General features: G+C 38.2%; 1 protein-coding gene across 1 annotated transcript in view; it reads left to right on the top strand.

The window, feature by feature from the left end:
- The first annotated feature begins 1,042 nt into the window (after nucleotides 1–1,042).
- Nucleotides 1,043–18,470, top strand: part of LOC124796175 (alpha-protein kinase 1-like) — a 126,476-nt gene continuing 109,048 nt past the window's right edge. The window contains exons 1-2 of the mRNA XM_047260265.1: nucleotides 1,043–1,118; nucleotides 11,654–11,982. Coding sequence (XP_047116221.1) covers nucleotides 11,704–11,982 — 279 coding nt within the window. The 5' untranslated portion in view covers nucleotides 1,043–1,118; nucleotides 11,654–11,703. The remainder of the gene's footprint in view (nucleotides 1,119–11,653; nucleotides 11,983–18,470) is intronic.

Genomic DNA, 18,470 nt, shown 5'->3' with positions numbered 1-18,470 from the left:
TTTCTTTGATTTAGGGTATGCAGGCCGCCTTTCCTCTTTACTACCACCGGGAGTCTGCTTTCATCAACTGCTACATTCCATTTCCTTCCAATTTCCTAAAACTTTCTTGACAAATACCACCTTGGCTTCGCATCCAGACCTGCCTTCTGGTCTTTACTGTGGAGCTTTATGCTGTTCTCCAGGCTGTCCGATACATCCGCCGCCATCAGTGGATACATTATTTTATATGCTCGGATTCGCTCAGCTGTCTTCTCAGCCTTCAAGCTCTTTATTCTGTCCACCCTCTGGTGCACTGGATTCGTGACTTCCTCCACAAGCTCCACTTGGGGGGGCATCTCTGTGGTATTCCTCTGGATCCCAGGTCATGTTGGTAGCATGTTGGTATCTGTGGAAATGAGGCAGCTAATATAACGGCAAAGGCTGCTGTTTCTCTTCCTCAGCCGGCCGTTTGCATGGTTCCCTTTACCTATCTACAGAGCATTTTATGTTGTCATGTTGCTCTTTTATGGCACACACATTGGTCTGCACTTCCCAATAATAAATTACGGGACATAAAACCTCTTCCCTGTGCTTGTACTTCTTCCTCCCAGCCTTTGTCCCCACTGCTCTCAATCGTGGACGGTGAGATACCTGTTACTTCAGTGCCTCTATTTTAATTTGCTAAGCGCCCATTTACATCTGTCACCTGATATATCTACCCTTTTAGCAGATGACGCACGCTCAGCCAATCGCATCCTTGAGTTTATTAGTGTTAGTGAGATGACATCGGTCTTTTTAAGCTCTTTTCGGGGAAAACAGCCCCCTTTCAATAGCAATTTTCTAAGATTTCCTTCCGTTTTTAGTTTCCGTCCTTGAGTTTTGTTCCCGTTGCTGCTGATTTAAATTTCAGTTTTTCACCCGTCACTAAGCCATGGAATGGGCGCTTATGACCATAGCAGTTTTGCTTCCTAAAATCATAAAAAAAGTTTCAGTACAGATAATTCCATCCGCATACCTTGATAGGCTTCGTAAAGTCCACTCCTTTTACTTTATGTTGACAGATGCTGGCTCAGCTGATGGAAAGCAACAAAGTACTTACCAAATACAGGCCATGGAACTTGAGCTTCTGGGCAATATCTGTAAGTTCTTAAGAAATTATTTGGTGTTAACTACTTGCATAAAAGGTTTAACATTCAATTAATTAGGCTTTATTGCCTCTGAAACAAATTTGAAGCAGCCATCAAGTCTGCATTCATGACTAGAAACTCTTATCTTTACAAGTTCTCTGCTGTTGTAACACAAGTCTTCACATGTTAAGCAGACGGAATGTACACATCCAACCCAAATAAATTCCGTGATCTACAAGTCACTGATGCACAACTATGTACGAGATACTACATCAAATTGTTTAGTGGTCTCCTTTGAAAGAAGTGCATGCCATAATATTCTATGAAAATTCATGAAACACACCACATGGAGTTGTAAATTGACCAGGAATTTCACATGCAACTAGCTCCAAACGAATTAAAATAAAAATCTCAAAATTTCACTAGAAGATTTAAGACTGAAGTCTCATCGCAACTATGGTAAAAGGACCAAATGGATGAATGATTTTCTTCATCTTAGACAAAATGTAGGTGGCACGGTTCCACATATTCTGTTCACCAATGTGGTTTCTGAGTGATTCCTCAAGACACAGATCTGCAGCATAAAGCACTATACTAAGTGCAGGAAATGCTTAATTCCCATTGGGTGGTGATCTGAACATCCAATCACAAAAGCTCGTACCCTCAAATACTTGGGGGTAATCCTTAACTCATTCAATACCATTGCAGAAAGTAGCTATGACAGAACTTTTGAATTTAAGAAAACAAATTGAAATAAAAACAAAGTAAACTTCGAATTATTCCCAGAATTACAATTTAATTCCTTTACCACCTATCTTTTATTATGGCTGCTTTTGTACAAAAGCATGCACCTGGACGTATGTCATATTGTTTTCAATGAAATAAAACATCCATGTTTTATGTATGTTTTCCACACTCACTTTTGCTCTGTCCACAATACTTAACAACGTAAAATTAGAAAGAAAGAATTGGGCAACAGGGATGTATAAATAAAAGGTTTGCTTCTCATTTTTCATCTCTTGATAGCACAGAAGCCAATCACCATCTATTGTCGTAGACACAAGCAATAAGTCCTTTAATTGTTCAGATGCTGCAGTATCTGAACCCAGTTGAATTTTATAAACATCAAATCCTTAAAATCAGAAACAATTTTTGCTTTACCTTTACTTTAGGCTTTGCTCGTAGGAATAAATTCATGGTACATTTGCGTTCCTGTGACTGCTGTTGCTCTATAAAATATTTTAGCCAAGCTCCTGTTTTATGTTGAATGCCTGTCTTTTGTCACGTAGAAAAAAAATGACAGTGTATATACTTTATCTCACTCAATTTGAAGAGAGGTAATATTTGATCGTGTTGTGCTTTCACAACTGATTAATATTAATGTTAAGAAAACAACTTCAGTTATTCAAATTTTATTCTTTTTGCACTTCTTAAGCCATGGTTTTATACTGTATGAACACCATCGGGAGACAAAGTGGGACAAATGTGATATAAATGCTTAATTTCTCAACAAATGTTGAAGTGCACTTGCTGGAATATGACAAGTACACTACTCCACTCAGTTGGTTGTGCATGGTACTTTTGTTTGAACGTGGGCCTTTCAGCATTTTATTGGGTGATTAACCGTTTTAAATCCTGACACCAGCATCCTTTTTCTGCCACTTTGTTACCTGAGTATGTGTGCTTAATGAGATATATGTGCACACAGCAACCTGGTCCTATTTTGCTCACCATGCTTTTTCTAATTTTATCTCAACTGAGGTGAATTACTATTAATAGAAGTGATTGTTTTTGTTTTATTATGTAAACTAAACTCCTGTAAATTAAAAGTTATGTAAATTGGAAAATACATATTACTCCTAACAATATGTACAACCTCTGACAATAAACTTTGGTGAATGAAGTCAGAACAGTTGATCAGGCAACACTGGCAACTCACAACGCTGCACCTGAGTAGCAGCCGTTGTTGAGTACGTGTCCCCACCGTAGTTCAGTTGAGCATTGTGTGTGTTCCATGTTAAACCTGTTGGACAAAGTGCCTGTTTACAGTGAATGAGCAAAGCAAGTTTTGTTTTAAGCTTGGCAAGACACCGAAAGAAAAGCATGCAATGCTGGTATGTGTTTATCGGGATCAAGCACTGTCCATGAAGTACGTGTATGAGTGGTTTGCCTGTTTTCGAGGAGGCTAGGAAAGTGTTTCTGACAATTCCTGTAGTGGACGACTGGCGACTGCTATCAGTGACGAAAACATTGAGAAACTGAGGCCATTAATCATGAACAACCGTCAGTTAACTGTGCACATGATAGCGGATGAAATGCAGATGACCCATGAATCCATGCAACAAATCCTTACCCAGGAGTTAGCGATAAGGAAAATGTGTTGTTGTCTTGTGCCACATCACTTGACTGACGATCAGAAGCAGGCACATTTAGAGGCTTTGCAGGATTTTGTTGAAACAGTGGATGTGACACCCAACTTCTTGACCCGTATTGTCACTGAGGATGAAACCTGGTGTCTCCAGTATGACCCTGAAACAAAACGGCAAAGCATGGAACAGCAATTTCCAACATCACCTCGTCGGAAAAAGGTCAGAGCCAAAATATCTTGCATCAAAATGATGCTCATCACCTTTTTCAATAGTCAAGGCTTTATCCACAAGGAATTCGTACTTGAAGGAATGGCGTTGAACTCTGCATGGTATGTTGAAATTTTGACCCGTTTCATGCAATGTCTACGCAGGGTACAACTCCAGTATGCACAACAAGAATCCTGGTTGTTTGCTCACGACAATGCTTGCTCACACACAGCCACCATCATCAAACAGTTCCTGGCAAAAAAGGGGGTGTTGCAACTTTAACATCCACCATACTCGCTGGATCTCAATCCTCCAGACTTCTTCCTGTTCCCTTGACTCAAACGCGCTTGGAAAGGAAAGAGATTTGACAATATTCGTGGCATCCAGTGAAATGTGGCATGGCTTTTGAACACCATCCCAAAGGATGAATGTTTGCGAATTTCCAGGAAATGCATTGCAGAGCTCAACAGTTCATAGTTCTGGGAGGTGACGATTTTGAAGGACAGTAATGTAACTGTAGTTCATAGTTCATTAATGGTGCAGGACTATTCACCAAACTTTATTGTCAGAGGTTGCACGCTACCTGTTATGTGGCAAAAGTTTTGGTTTGGTAAAATTTTGCATTTTATTGAGCTTGGTCAAGCAACATGTATTTTTAAAGCCTACAGTAAACTGAACAAAATGGTATAAATTTCAGGTCATAACATCAAATGCTGTTTGATGCATGACCATTTTAAGGTTTTGAAATATGACAAAAATTTGCACAGTTTAGGGAACTGTAAAAATGATCAACTCAAAAACGAAATGTCCAAAACATCTTTAATTATTGATTTTTGTCTTATTTTGGAAAATAAAATGGAAAAAAATTAGAAATCATCGGGATTCAAATTTATTGACTTATTGGCAGATTTCACATGGAATGATCAATAACCGAGAAGACCCGATAAATTGACTGCAATTTAAAAACTTCATCCCACAGTTGCCACTGGTAGGGCATGTAGACTATCAGATGAAGAGCTGTGAAAAGCCTCAGATTGTATTGGGAAAGAACGTGTTGTTACACCAGTAATCTGTCATTATTGCCCGGAGGAACTAGATTATGTCATTTCAAAGAAAACTGCAGTACATAATCTTAGACTTTAATATTAAAGATCGTTACTTTATCACCATAATTTCTTTCTCCATGAAGATGATCAAAATGTTTCTCTTTATGAGGCATTCAAATAAAACACTGTGAAATAATAATAGCTACATCATTGTTTAATTAGTAAAATTGGTTAATATTAATGTATTTGTAAAATGAAGGTGTAATTAAGTAAATTATTCAGTCTTTTTATGAGTATGTTTTGTTTGGTTTATGTTAAAGTATCTTCACAGTTGATTTGGAAAGCCAAATGTGAATTTAAATTGAAGTGTATAATTGTAATAATATGGTTGCTGTGTTGTCCGAACAAGACACAGCCTCGGCAAAGCACATCAGGCACAAAAGATGCGGACTGGCGCCACTGCCATAGAGACTCGCCACATGCGCGAGATCCACCAGCACCACGGGCGGTGCTGTGGATGAAGTTATCGACTCCGCCTCGGCCAGTTGCGTCTGAATACAATCCGCCAATGAACGGACGACAACAGACAGAAGCCTACTAGGAAGATGAAAGAGCAGCTCTTGCCCACTTGGTTATGGATCATCGTCCAGGGCTGTCTTAGACAGGGAACATCGTTTAGTGCTTAGAAGTGAACAGACGGTTGTTGTAAAATTGCATTTGCTGTGTACTGTGAAGTCTACCTACGATTATGTGCACTTAACCATTGAGGGCCTTTCTTTGTGTTATATTACAAGTTCTGTTGCAGACTTCTTATTCGTCAAGACACACAGATCAGTAAACCTTTTAACTCAGTTGTGTGACATTGTTACTCATTTGTTGGAGTGTTGTAGAACCTTTGTTCTCCTATTCTGTTGTCTGACTGTGGGGCATAGCTGTGTGATAGTGGCAGGGAGAAATTGTCTTAGTGGTGTACTGCACCAGAAGTGTTTCATGAACATACAAACTCAGCCTCCACAGTAGTAGGGATGAGTCCTTTAAAAAAACTGGTGATGAGGGTTTACAAAAGTAATAAATTGTCACTAAATAAAAAATAATGATTTGACAGCCTTATTTGTTTTACTAACATATTGTATCTTAGTAACAAGCCCGGAGCTCTACAAACTATGCATTAGGTGCTGCTCTTATTGGTAGTATAAAATTTATTTTAATATGTTATCACGGGAACACCTTCTTGAATTGTGGCACACACTTTAACAAATAAATTTTGAATGTTTTAAAAACTAATGATTCAAAAATGAAAGGCCCTAAAAATTTAAATTTGGGTTTTTCATGCAAACAACTACTACTTCAAATGTACAAAAAATTATAAAAATCTGAGATCAGGAACCAGAACGTTGCAGGATTTTACATGGACTGACCTGATAACTAAATAATACTTTCAAAATGATCACTTCAACAACATATTGTAGTGAAAACAAAGATAATTTTAAATAAACAATTTATATAACTGATCTTACTAGTTATAGTTTCAGATGAAACTATAAGGAAATATAGTCCAGTCCTTAATGTTTTGCAGTACAAGAAAAGTTGTCATAGTTTTCAGGTAAAATTTTGTATCTCAGAAAGTACTGAATGTAAGGAGCTGAGGTTTTTAACAGTGCTGTCATAGTAGCAGCACAGACTGTGCCTGGAGCATGAAAAAGATTGAGTAAAAATTAATAATACCACTACAGATTGATAGGGAGTGTGAATATGCATTTCGATTGTATGCCATACTGGTTCACAACCCGAGGGGATATCATCAGCTATACAGATGGTGAGAGAGAGAGAGAGAGAGAGAGAGAGAGAGAGAGAGAGAACGACCAGCCATTCCAGCTACAGGACAAGACACATTCTAAGATTGCTTACTTCACTGCAACTCGGAATAATCTACTGCGTTACACCAACTTGTTAATTTCCTACATTTTGCATGTGCTACAGTTTGTGTTGAGCTCATAATCAATAAATTATGGCCAGAGACCAAATCTGCTGATAGAAATGTCTTATACCTTATAATCTGTTTTTGAAATTCCTTTCTTACCATTAAGTAATCATTCTAAAACTTTCCAGTTTCCGCAGGTGCCTTCCATGTACTTAACCTTCTTCCGTGATTCTTAAATGCAGGGTCAGTCCATACCAAGTGGTCCAAGAAAAAAATAATTGGTTGCTTGACCATCTCAGATAAAGTTATATTTGCTGGGTGAATTTCCCAATGTTTAGTAACCACAAAAACTTTTTTTTTAAAAAAATTATTGTTTATTATTTTGAAATGGAGGCCATATTTGTTCCAGGCTGCATGCGTTTTTTTGTATTTGCAAGCATCTAAATTTTTTACAATTATTCAGTAGTGGATTTTCCTAAGCCTTTCAAATAGAGTGCATTTAGTTCAACACACTCTGGGCTACAAATTAACATGATTATCACTTAGCTGAATGTATTCTTTAATATATTTTTAATAGTTCATAGTTATCAGCCACAAATTAAAAAAAAAACACAATTTTTGAACAGTAATTTCCCAAAGAAAGATTAATTTCTCAGCTTTAAATTTTTTTCTGCTATTACACTGTATAGTATAGTTACTTTTTATAGAGTATCAGTGGTGAGCATCTTACACTTAAAAAGATACACTATTTTAAAAAATGGTATTTTTAATTTTTCCATTTTGTGGTCTGCAATATCTTTGTTGGGGGACCAAATAAAAGTCTTAAAATTTCGCAGTTAATAGACTTTTATGATATCAAACTTCAGTATAAATTTCAACTTTGAGATTCAATTGAAAGTCAGGGTAAAAAATTACAAACAAGATCAAAAATACGTTTTTTAACATCTGCTATATCTAGGCTTATGGAATAAAAAATATCAGTTACAGTACATAATTTAATCATATCTATGATTACTTACTTTTTAAATTGAAAATAAGGCTGCTAATTACATTATATAGTTCTCTTGTTATTCGTTTTTAGTACATCGCTCATTGAACATTTGAGAAATTTGTTCACTCAGTTTGGGTGTTAGATTATAAGTGAAGAAGTTGTGGGTCAGGATGAAGCTGGCTAAGGTATTGAGGAAAGGGGTTTTAGGTAGGGTGGCAGGTGTAGGGAAGCCAGCTTCATCCTGACCCACAACTTCTTCACTTTTGAAGGCCAGACATACCAACAATTAAAGGGAACAGCCATGGGTACCAGGATGGCCCCCTCGTACGCCAACCTATTCACGGGTCGCTTAGAGGAAGCCATCTTGGTTACCCAGGCCTGCCAACCCAAAGTTTGGTACAGATTTATTGATGACATCTTCATAATCTGGACTCACAGTTAAGAAGAACTCCAGCATTTCCTCTCCAACCTCAACTCCTTTGGTTCCATCAGATTCACCTGGTCCTACTCCAAATCCCATGCCACTTTCCTTGACGTTGACTTCCATCTGTCCAGTGGCCAGCTTCACACGTCCGTCCACATCAAACCCACCAACAAGCAACAGTACCTCCATTATGACAGCTGCCACACATTCCACATCAAACGGTCCCTTCCCTACAGCCTAGGTCTTCGTGGCAAACGAATCTGCTCCAGTCCGGGATCCCTGAACCATTACACCAACAACCTGAAAACAGCTTTCGCATCCCGCAACTACCCTCCCGACCTGGTACAGAAGCAAATAACCAGAGCCACTTCCTCATCCCCTCAAACCCAGAACCTCCCACAGAAGAACCACAAAAGTGCCCCACTTGTGAGAGGATACTTTCCGGGACTGGATCAGACTCTGAATGTGGCTCTCTAGGAGGGATATGACTTCCTCAAATCCTGCCCTGAAATGAGATCCATCCTTCATGAAATCCTCCCCACTCCACCAAGAGTGTCTTTCCGCCGTCCACCTAACCTTCGTAACCTCTTAGTTCATCCCTATGAAATCCCCAAACCACCTTCCCTACCCTCTGGCTCCTACCCTTGTAACCGCCCCCGGTATAAAACCCGTCCCATGCACCGTCCCACCACCACCTACTCTAGTCCTGTAACCCGGAAGGTGTACACGATCAAAGGCAGAGCCACGTGTGAAAACACCCACGTGATTTACCAACTAACCTGCCTACACTGTGAAGCTTTCTATGTGGGAATGACCAGCAACAAACTGTCCATTCACATTAATGGACACAGGCAGACAGTGTTTGTTGGTAATGAGGATCACCCTGTGGCTAAACATGCCTTGGTGCACGGCCAGCACATCTTGGCACAGTGTTACACCGTCCGGGTTATCTGGATACTTCCCACTAACACCAACCTGTCAGAACTCCGGAGATGGGAACTTGCCCTTCAGTAGATCCTCTCTTCTCGTTACCCGCCAGGCCTCAACCTCCGCTAATTTCAATTTGCCGCCGCTCATACCTCACCTGTCTTTCAACAACATCTTTGCCTCTTTACTTCCGCCTCGACTGACATCTCTGCCCAAACTCTTTGCCTTTACAAATGTCTGCTTATGTCTGTGTGTGTGTGGATGGATATGTGTGTGTGTGTGTGTGTGTGTGTGTGTGTGTGTGTGTGTGCGCGAGTGTATACCCGTCCTTTTTTCCCCCTAAGGTAAGTCTTTCCGCTCCCGGGATTGGGATGACTCCTTACCCTCTCCCTTAAAACCCACATCCGTTCGTCTTTCCCTCTCCTTCCCTCTTTCCTGACGTTGGTTGCGAAAGCTAGAATTTTGTGTGTGTGTTTGTGTGTCTATTGACCTGCCAGCGCTTTTGTTTGGTAAGTCTCATCATCTTTGATTTTTTTTTTATATATATATATATATATATATATATATATATATATATATATATATTTTAGAGGGAAACATTCCACATGGGAAAAATATACCTAAAAACAAAGATGATGTGACTTACCAAACGAAAGCGCTGGCACGTCGATAGACACACAAACATACACACAAAATTCAAGCTTTCGCAACAAACTGTTGCTTCATCAGGAAAGAGGGAAGGAGAGGGAAAGACGAAAGGATGTGGGTTGTAAGGGAGAGGGTAAGGAGTCATTCCAATCCCGGGAGCGGAAAGACTTACCTTAGGGGGAAGAAAAGGACAGGTATACACTCGCCCACACCCTCATATCCATCCGCACATACACAGACACAAGCAGACATTTGTAAAGGCCTGTCTGCCACCAACTTCCATTGTTTTAGTACAAATTGTATTTTGAACTGAAATTTCCAAATTCTTTTTGATTGTAGTTGCCACCTTCTCGATTTTGTATTCAAGGCATTTGGTCTTTTATCTTGACTTAGTTTTCTAATTTTACTAGCAGGTGATATACCCAGGATTTCACAAGCTGTATCTCCTTTTTTAAAGGTTGCTGATAAGTCACAAAATTCTGTATCTGAGGTTTCACTTTCCTTTCTCTTGTTAATTACAAATATCTTAGAATAACATGTTGGACACAATGATTTTACTGGTATGAGATTGACAAAAGGGCTTTTATTTTTAGAATAATGAGAAAATGTTATTTCTCGCAGACCTTTTGTTATAGGTTTTTTTATGTTTCTCAAAAAGAGACTGACCAAAAACGTGATGAAATTTTTTTTAAGTATTTCATTTCATGGAACTTGCATGTTGATTTGACCTCTGGACTGACTCGTAAGTAAAACAACACTTTTTCTTCTTCACTGTAATATTCGATTAAAGTAATGTCTTTAGGATACACTCCATACATACTTTTATGACACGCTTCATTAATAATAACACCAACAGAACACTGAGACACCATTTTTTCAACTGGATGCTTCAAGAACATCTAGCTAAATAATGTGTATAGACAACTGTTGGTGTAAGGGGGGAAGACAAGTCAGACTTGTATAGGCTTTCAGATGCAATTGTTGGCCTGCTGAAACAATTACCACAGCATTGTTTCGACAAATAATCATTGGCTAGTGTAATGTGTTGTGTTACATTATGCAATTGGTATACATTATTTGATTAGCCTACCAGATATCGCAGATGTTAAAAAACGTATTTTTGACTCATGTTTGTAATCTTTTTTCCATAACTTCCAATTGACTCTCAAAGTTGAAATTTATACTGAAGTTTGATATCATAAAGGTCTATTAACTGTGAAATTTTTAGATTTTTATTTGGTCCCCCAACAAAGATATTGCAGGCCACAAAATGGAAAAATTAAAAAATAAAATCCATTTTTTAAAACAGTGTAATTTTTTAAGTGTAAGCTGCTCTCCATTGATACTCTATAAAAAGTAACTATACTATACAACATAATAGCACAAAAAAATAAAGCTGAGAAATTAATCTTTCTTTGAGAAACTACTGTTCAAAAATTCAGTTTTTTTAATTTGTGGCTGATAATTTTGAACTATTAAAAATATATTAAAGACTACATTCAGCTAAGTGATAATGATGTTAATTTGTAGCCCAGAGTGTGTTGAACTAAATGCATTTTATCTTAAAGCCTTGGACAATCCTCTACTGAATAATTGTAAAAAAATTTAGATATTTGCAAATACGCAAGAATTCTGCAGCTGGAAACAAATATGGCTGCCATTTAAAAATAATAAACAATAAATTTTTTAAAAATATTTTTGTGACTACTGAACATTGGGGAATTCCACTCAGCAAATATAAAATTTATCTGAGATGGTCAAGCAACCAGTGGTGGACCACTTGGAGTGGATTGACCCTGCAGTGTTAGCGATAAATAAATGTTGTTCTGTGAAAAGTTCAACCAGCAGAGTTCCTCTTTCATTATTTTCCCCTAGTCCATGTTCTACTATTTTTCTTTTTCCTCCTCTTTCTTTTTGTAAGTAATTATTAGTAAAGTCTGAAAGAAATTTTGTTGTCTTTAGGTACAAGGTGACTGATGGTTAAATTCAGATGTATCTCTTCTACTAATTTCAGAATCTCCAAACGGTTTTGATTTTAACCGTGCAGATTAGCTTCTCTTGAAAATGTCATGGAGATGGCAAGTTAACAACCCTCAGCAAATTGCTACACTATTAACCCTTCAGCAGCAGCAGCAGCAGCAGCAGCAGCGACAACAACAGCAGCAACAACTACCAATTCGGTGGGTACATGAATATCAACATCAACTCCCACAGACACAGTTACATCAGCGGCAGCACCATCAACAGCTGCAACATGATGTCCAGCAACACCATCAGCAGCAGTTGCAGTATCCATTGCAAAGAAGAGTTCCATCGCCGTGGCTAGATGTGTCCTCTTCATTCGTAAGTGAATCATTTCATTCACAGGTTAGACTTTCCTTTAAGTGCTGCATTAATTTTAAGTTATTTATTATAGGATAAAAGTTTTGTGTATTTTGCACATAATTTGCTGCTCATCCAAAGATAATGACATTAGATTAGTGTTATATGCATTACATATAAATTGGAGTGCCAAAGAAACTGGTATAGGCATGCATATTCAAATATAGAGATATGCAAACAAGCAGAATATGGCCTTGCAGTTGGTAAAGCCTATATAAGGCAACAAGTGACTGGTGCAGTTACTAGAGTGGTTACTGCTGCTACAATGGCAGATCATCAAGATTTGAGTGAGTTTGAACATGGTGTTATAGTCGGCGCACGAGCAGTGGGACATGGCATCTCCAAGGTAGCGATGAATTTGGGATATCCCGTATGACCATTTCACAAGTGTACCTTGAATATCAGGAATCCAATAAAACATCAAATCTCTGACATTGTTGTGGCTGGAAAAAGACCCTGTGATAACGGGAAGACTGAAGAGAATCGTTCAACGTGACAGAAGTGCAAGCCTTCCGCAAATTGCAGCAGATTTCGATGGTGGGCCATCAACAAGTGTCAGCATGCGAACCATTCAATGAAACATCATCAATATGGGCTTTCAGAGCCAATGGCTCACTCGTGTACTCTTGATGGCTGCATGACACAAAGCTTACCGCCTCGCCTGAGCCTGTCAAAACCGACAATGGACTGTTGATCACTGGAAACATGTTGGCTGGTCAAACGAGTCTTGTTTCACATTGTATCGAGCAAATGGACGTGTACGGGTATGAAGACAACCTCATGAATCCATGGACCTTGCATGTCAGCAGGGGACTGTTCAAGCTGGTGGAGCCTCTGTAAAAGTGTGAAGCGTGTGCAGTTGGAGTGATATGGGACCACAGATACATCTAGATACAACTCTGATACGTGACACACACATAAGCATCCTGTCTGATCACCTTCATCCATTCATGTCCATTGCATTCCAACAGATTTGGACAATTCCAGCAGGACAATGCGACATTCAACGCATCCAGAATTGCCACAGAGTGGCTCCAGCAATGCTTTTCTGAGTTTAAACACTTCTGCTGGCCACCAAACTCCCCAGACATAAACATTATTGAGCATATCTGGGATGCCTTGCAACATACAGTTCAGAAAAGATCTCCACTCCCTCATATTCTTATGGATTTATGGACAGCCCTGCAGGAGTTGAAGTAGAGAGGATATAAAATGTAGACTGGCAATGGCAAGGAAAGCATTTCTGAAGAAGAGAAATTTGTTAACATCGAGTATAGATTTAAGTGTCAGGAAGTTGTTTCTGAAAGTATTTGTATGGAGTGTAGCCATGTATGGAAGTGAAACATGGACAATAAATAGTTTGGACAAGAAGAGAATAGAAGCTTTCGAAATGTGGTGCTACAGAAGAATTCTGAAGATTAGATGGGTAGATCACATAACTAATGATGAGTATTGACTAGAATGGGGGACAAGAGGAGTTTGTGGCGCAACTTGACAAGAAGAAGGGACCGGTTGGTAGGACATGTTCTGAGGCATCAAGGGATCACAAATTTAGCATTGGAGGGCAGCGTGGAAGGAAAAAATCGTAGAGGGAGACCAAGAGATGAATACACTAAGCAGATTCAGAAGGATTCAATAAGTACTGGGAGATGAAGAAGCTTGCACAGGATAGAGTAGTGTGGAGAGCTGCATCAAACCAGTCTCAGGACTGAAGACCACAACAACAACAACAACAACAACAACAACTACCACAGGAGTCATGGTGTCAGTTCCCTCCAGTACTACTTCAGACATTAGTCGAGTCCATGTCACATCGTGTTGCAGCAATTCTGCATGCTTGCGGGGGCCCTACATGATGTTAGACAGGTGTATTAGTTTCTTTGGCTCTTCAGTGTATTTATAAGGAAATGCAATCAAATAAATATCAGATGAAAACTTGTTTTTACTAGGTTGTTTACATGCCCCCCCCTCCTTCCCCCCCCCCCCCCCCCCCCCCCCCCAACACAACTGGGTAGTAGCTCATATGAAATGATTATTGATTTGTCTTGTATCCCCTTCTGCTATGTCTATCTCAACCCAAGATGCCAGTCTCACTTTATCCTCATTTAGTCCCACTTCTTCCAGAGTTTCATTCCCATTTGTTGAGTAAAGTAATGTCTGCTTTTCTACACTGTTTTGTTATACATTTAGCTGGCTTTTAAAGTTTCGTGTTACTGCCAGGAAAGGACACTAGTCATTAAAATGTGAAAGAGTTTGTAAATACACTCTAATTTAGCAACTGCGTCCCCTGAAGCACACTTTGTAACACAAGTCTGTTACAAGTTGTGTGAAGCTGGTAGTGGTATTGAGGAAGATATTCTGCACAGCTTTGCATTAGGCTCCTATAAATGCTTTCAGATTTCCAGTAATTGATTCAGTGTAAGTCATACCTGAGATAACACGATTTATCAAACTTTGTGATCAATGAGATAAAACAAGTCTCCTGTTTGGATCTGTAGGTGGGGACTGCTGAGGAGGATATCATCATCAAGAAAAGGAAGATGTATTCTACAGGTCACAGTGTGGAATGTTAGATCCCATAATTGGGTTGGTATGTTAGAGAATTTAATATGGGAAATGAGTAGGTTGAAGCTAGATATAGTGGAAAATTGTAAAGTGTGGTGGCAGGAAGAATATGACTTTCGGTCAGCTCAGTATAGGGTTACACAGGTTAATGCAGGAGTAGCTCTAATAATAAATAAGAAAACAGATGTGTAGGTAAGCTGTTATAAATAGCCCAGATATGCACTAACTTAATACAACCACAGTGGGGCAAGAATATAGCTGAACTACCTCTGCACGTAATGAAGAGAGTGAAAGACTGTGTGATGAAATAAGAGAATTATCCAGATATTTAAGAGATGAAAAATTGTGATAGGCGACTGGAATATGCTAGTAGAAAAAGAGTAGAAGGAAAAATAGGAGAATAGGGGGGAGGGGGGGGGGGAGATTAAAGACAAAACTGCCTGGTAGAATTTTGCACAGAGAGAGACATTTAATCATTGACTTGAGAATCGAAAGATTGTTAAATATGTGGAAGAGACATAAGGATACTGGAAAGCTCAGATTGATTGTGTAATGGTAAGACAGAAATTCCAAAAATAGATTTTTAACTGTAACATTTCTGACCATAATTTCTTGGTCATGAACTCCTGACTGAAATTGAAGCAATTAGAAAAACTTAGGAAATTATGGAGATGGCACCTGGATAAATTGTAGGTATCAGAAGTAGCTGAGTGTCAGCATTAAATAATGTTGGATTGAAATGGGAAAAAGAGTACAATAGAAGATGAATGGGTAGCTTTGAGGTATGAAATTGTCAATGCAATAGAGAATCACATAGGTAAAAAGACAAGGCCAACTAGAAATTCCTGGATACCTGAGGAGATATTAAACTTAAGTGACGAAAAGAGAAAAAATAAAAATACAACAAAGGAAGGTGAATGGGATACAGGCCTTTAAAAATGAGATTGACAGAAAGTGGAAAATTACCCTAAGAAGGATGGTAAGATGACAAATGCAAAGCTGTAAAAGCATATATAATTACAGGAAAGACAGCTGCCACATATCAGAAGATTTGAGATACATTTGGAGTAAAGAGAAACAGTGGTATCAGTATCGAGAGCTCAGGTGGCAAGCCAGTACTAAGTACAGAAGAGAAACCTGAAAGTTTTAAGGGGATTAAACTCGAGGACAATGTTACAGAAAGAGAAGAGGAAGTAAGTGAAAATGAGACGGGAGATGCGATACTGTGAGAATAATTTGACAGAGCACTGGAAGATCAAAGTTGAAACAATGTCCTAAGATTTTACTGTTTTTTAAAACTTTTTTTAACTTTGCTGTTCTGCTGTTGTACTAAACCCAAACTATGTTACCTTCCAAATGCCCTGTCACCCTGAAGCTATCCTGAAATTTTTTTACCTTAATTTTTTCTTGCACACTCATCTTTATTTAACTTTCTTAATGCAGTGGACCTGCAATGCAGTTCCATCAACTCTTGCTGTATGGCTTCTACTCTGTTTCCAGAAGGTCGAGGGCTGGAAGAGAGCTTCAAAGTATTCAAGCTACAAAATGACGTAAATGTCTTTCAATAACTCTTGTATTTTTGTTGCTCCAGTATAACAATCACAACATTTGGTGAATAAATCTACAATTAATCACCAAATCTCCAAACAGATTCTTAAAACAGAGCAGAATAGAATCTCAGAGAAGAACAGAATGACATTTGTCCTAAGTCTCAATCAATTGTTTCCCCAAGCATTATTATTGTTGAAAGTGCCTCTTCTTTTCTGCATTCCAAAACACCACCAAGCTGTGATGTCTTAAGTGTAAGTGACCCATTCACAGCAAGTGGAGACACTCAGTCGCCGTTGCACCTTGGTGACATTTTGCACTCACGCGTCTCACTCCGACGTGTACATTCTTCAAACCAGTGCATGCACATTGGAAAGTTCTTACATACTAACTACCTAAACAATTTTTATCTGCTTGAGAGAAAGATGTGTTAAATGTCATTCTGAATGAACATGTCACACCATAGATCCCCCCTGAAGGTGAAAGATGTCATGTAAAATAACTGACTTAACTAATTATAATCCTTTTATAACCTGTAAATTTTTGTTAAATTCTTATTATCATAAAAGCTAATGTCTCTTAAGACCAAGCTCCCTTTCTGTTCACACAATAAAAGGAAAAAGTCTTATCATGTATCTTTCCTCAGGTATTTCACTTTTTGATTAGTTTGGTTTAAGAACAGTAAACATCATTGTATGTAGTTTTGTGTTAGCTAGGTGTTATTACCTAATGCAGGTATCATGTCTCTTCAGTTTCCTCATTTTTTCTTGATATTGCCTGTTCAACTTGCTAGTGGATATCTACTTAAACATTACACCATATTGTACATAAAGAAAACTATTGAGAGATGTTTGTCATGTCTGATCACCCTCAATATTATTTCATTATGTTTAATAAAAGGTGATTTGCTTTTTACTGGTTCTAAATCATTGTCTATGACAACATAAGGTTCTTACATTTATTGAGACAGAAAAGGTTTAATTCTTTATTTACCATAAGGAGTTACATGCTGACATTGCACTCTACACTTCTTTCCACGATTTCAAATCTGAGATTTGTGGTAAGTCAGTGTGTATGGAAATGAAAATTGAAAGAATAAATATTTGTCTTATTTTTTTGTTTTTCAACCTATCATTATCTACTTTTGACTATTTTGGAGAATACTTCATTAGTGTCACATTACCGCTTCATACATTTGTAAGGTCTATGCTAACGCCTTATCCATTGGACACATACTATGCACGTATATTGTTGTCTCTGTGATGTGAGTGTCCTTTTCTTTTATCCTTTACAGAAACAGTTCAGGTCATTCTGCCTATGGATTCATCTGATCTAAATGTAGGCCACCCATTCCATGGCTCTGCCAATCTTTCTCTCCACCATGTTCATTATACATTAGGGATTCATCTGACCAAGGATTAGACCATCCATTCTTTTGGTTCATCAATCCTTCCTCTTTCCCGTACCTACATAAAATTGGTTCACCCTATCTTAACTTTTTTAACCATATGCCCAGCTTCTGACCCTTCCATTGTAAATTCCAGTCATGAAATTTCCCCATTTTGTTGACTCTACCTTGTCACTTCAAACATATGTTCACTAAATCCTCCTTTCGTAACTTTTCACAATACCATAACTCACATATATTCTTTCAAATTGTGCAGTACGAAGCCACCTCTTGTGTTATGCTTTCTATATTCATTTTCCCTTTATATTATGCATAACAGACCTGCACTTGTTGTCAAAGGCAATTCGCCAATGACCTATTTAACGTTACCCGATTACAGTGTGTATATCTATTGATCACTGAAGGAATCGTATTTCTCTCTCACTACAAAAAAATATGATAAGGTAGCTTCTCATCTACTGCTGAGAATACTCCTACATTTGTTGTTAATCTCAGTTTCTTCTCTTTTAATAATTACACGACACAAAACCTTGATTTAATAGCATTTTAATTCCTTCATTTCATATTAAAAGACGTTATTTATTAATACTTATGGCATTTTTCTTGTATTTAAATAAATCTGTTAGCCACTAGCACACACTTATCGGAAGTAACGTGAGTCCTTTAGACTAATCTTGCACCTCATTTGTTAAACAAGTGATTAGCACTCAATGCCCTATTGCTAGCAGCCCAAGATCTTGTATGTTACATTATTTGATTTGCAATGATAAGTTAGGGCATCAACATCTCCATTAAGAATGAGTATTTACTTCCTCCTTCTAACCCCCTGTTTACTTAGTGTTGCTAACATATATATGCTAACATATATCTGAGATCACAATACCAATGATCCTTTACCCTACCATGTGAAAAAAAAAAAAAAAAAAAA

The sequence above is a fragment of the Schistocerca piceifrons genome, chromosome 4 (genome assembly GCF_021461385.2).
Source record: "Schistocerca piceifrons isolate TAMUIC-IGC-003096 chromosome 4, iqSchPice1.1, whole genome shotgun sequence".
Taxonomy (NCBI): domain Eukaryota; kingdom Metazoa; phylum Arthropoda; class Insecta; order Orthoptera; family Acrididae; genus Schistocerca; species Schistocerca piceifrons.
The sequence above is the reverse complement of the archived record's forward strand: the minus strand, read 5'-3'. Positions and strand labels throughout refer to the sequence as shown.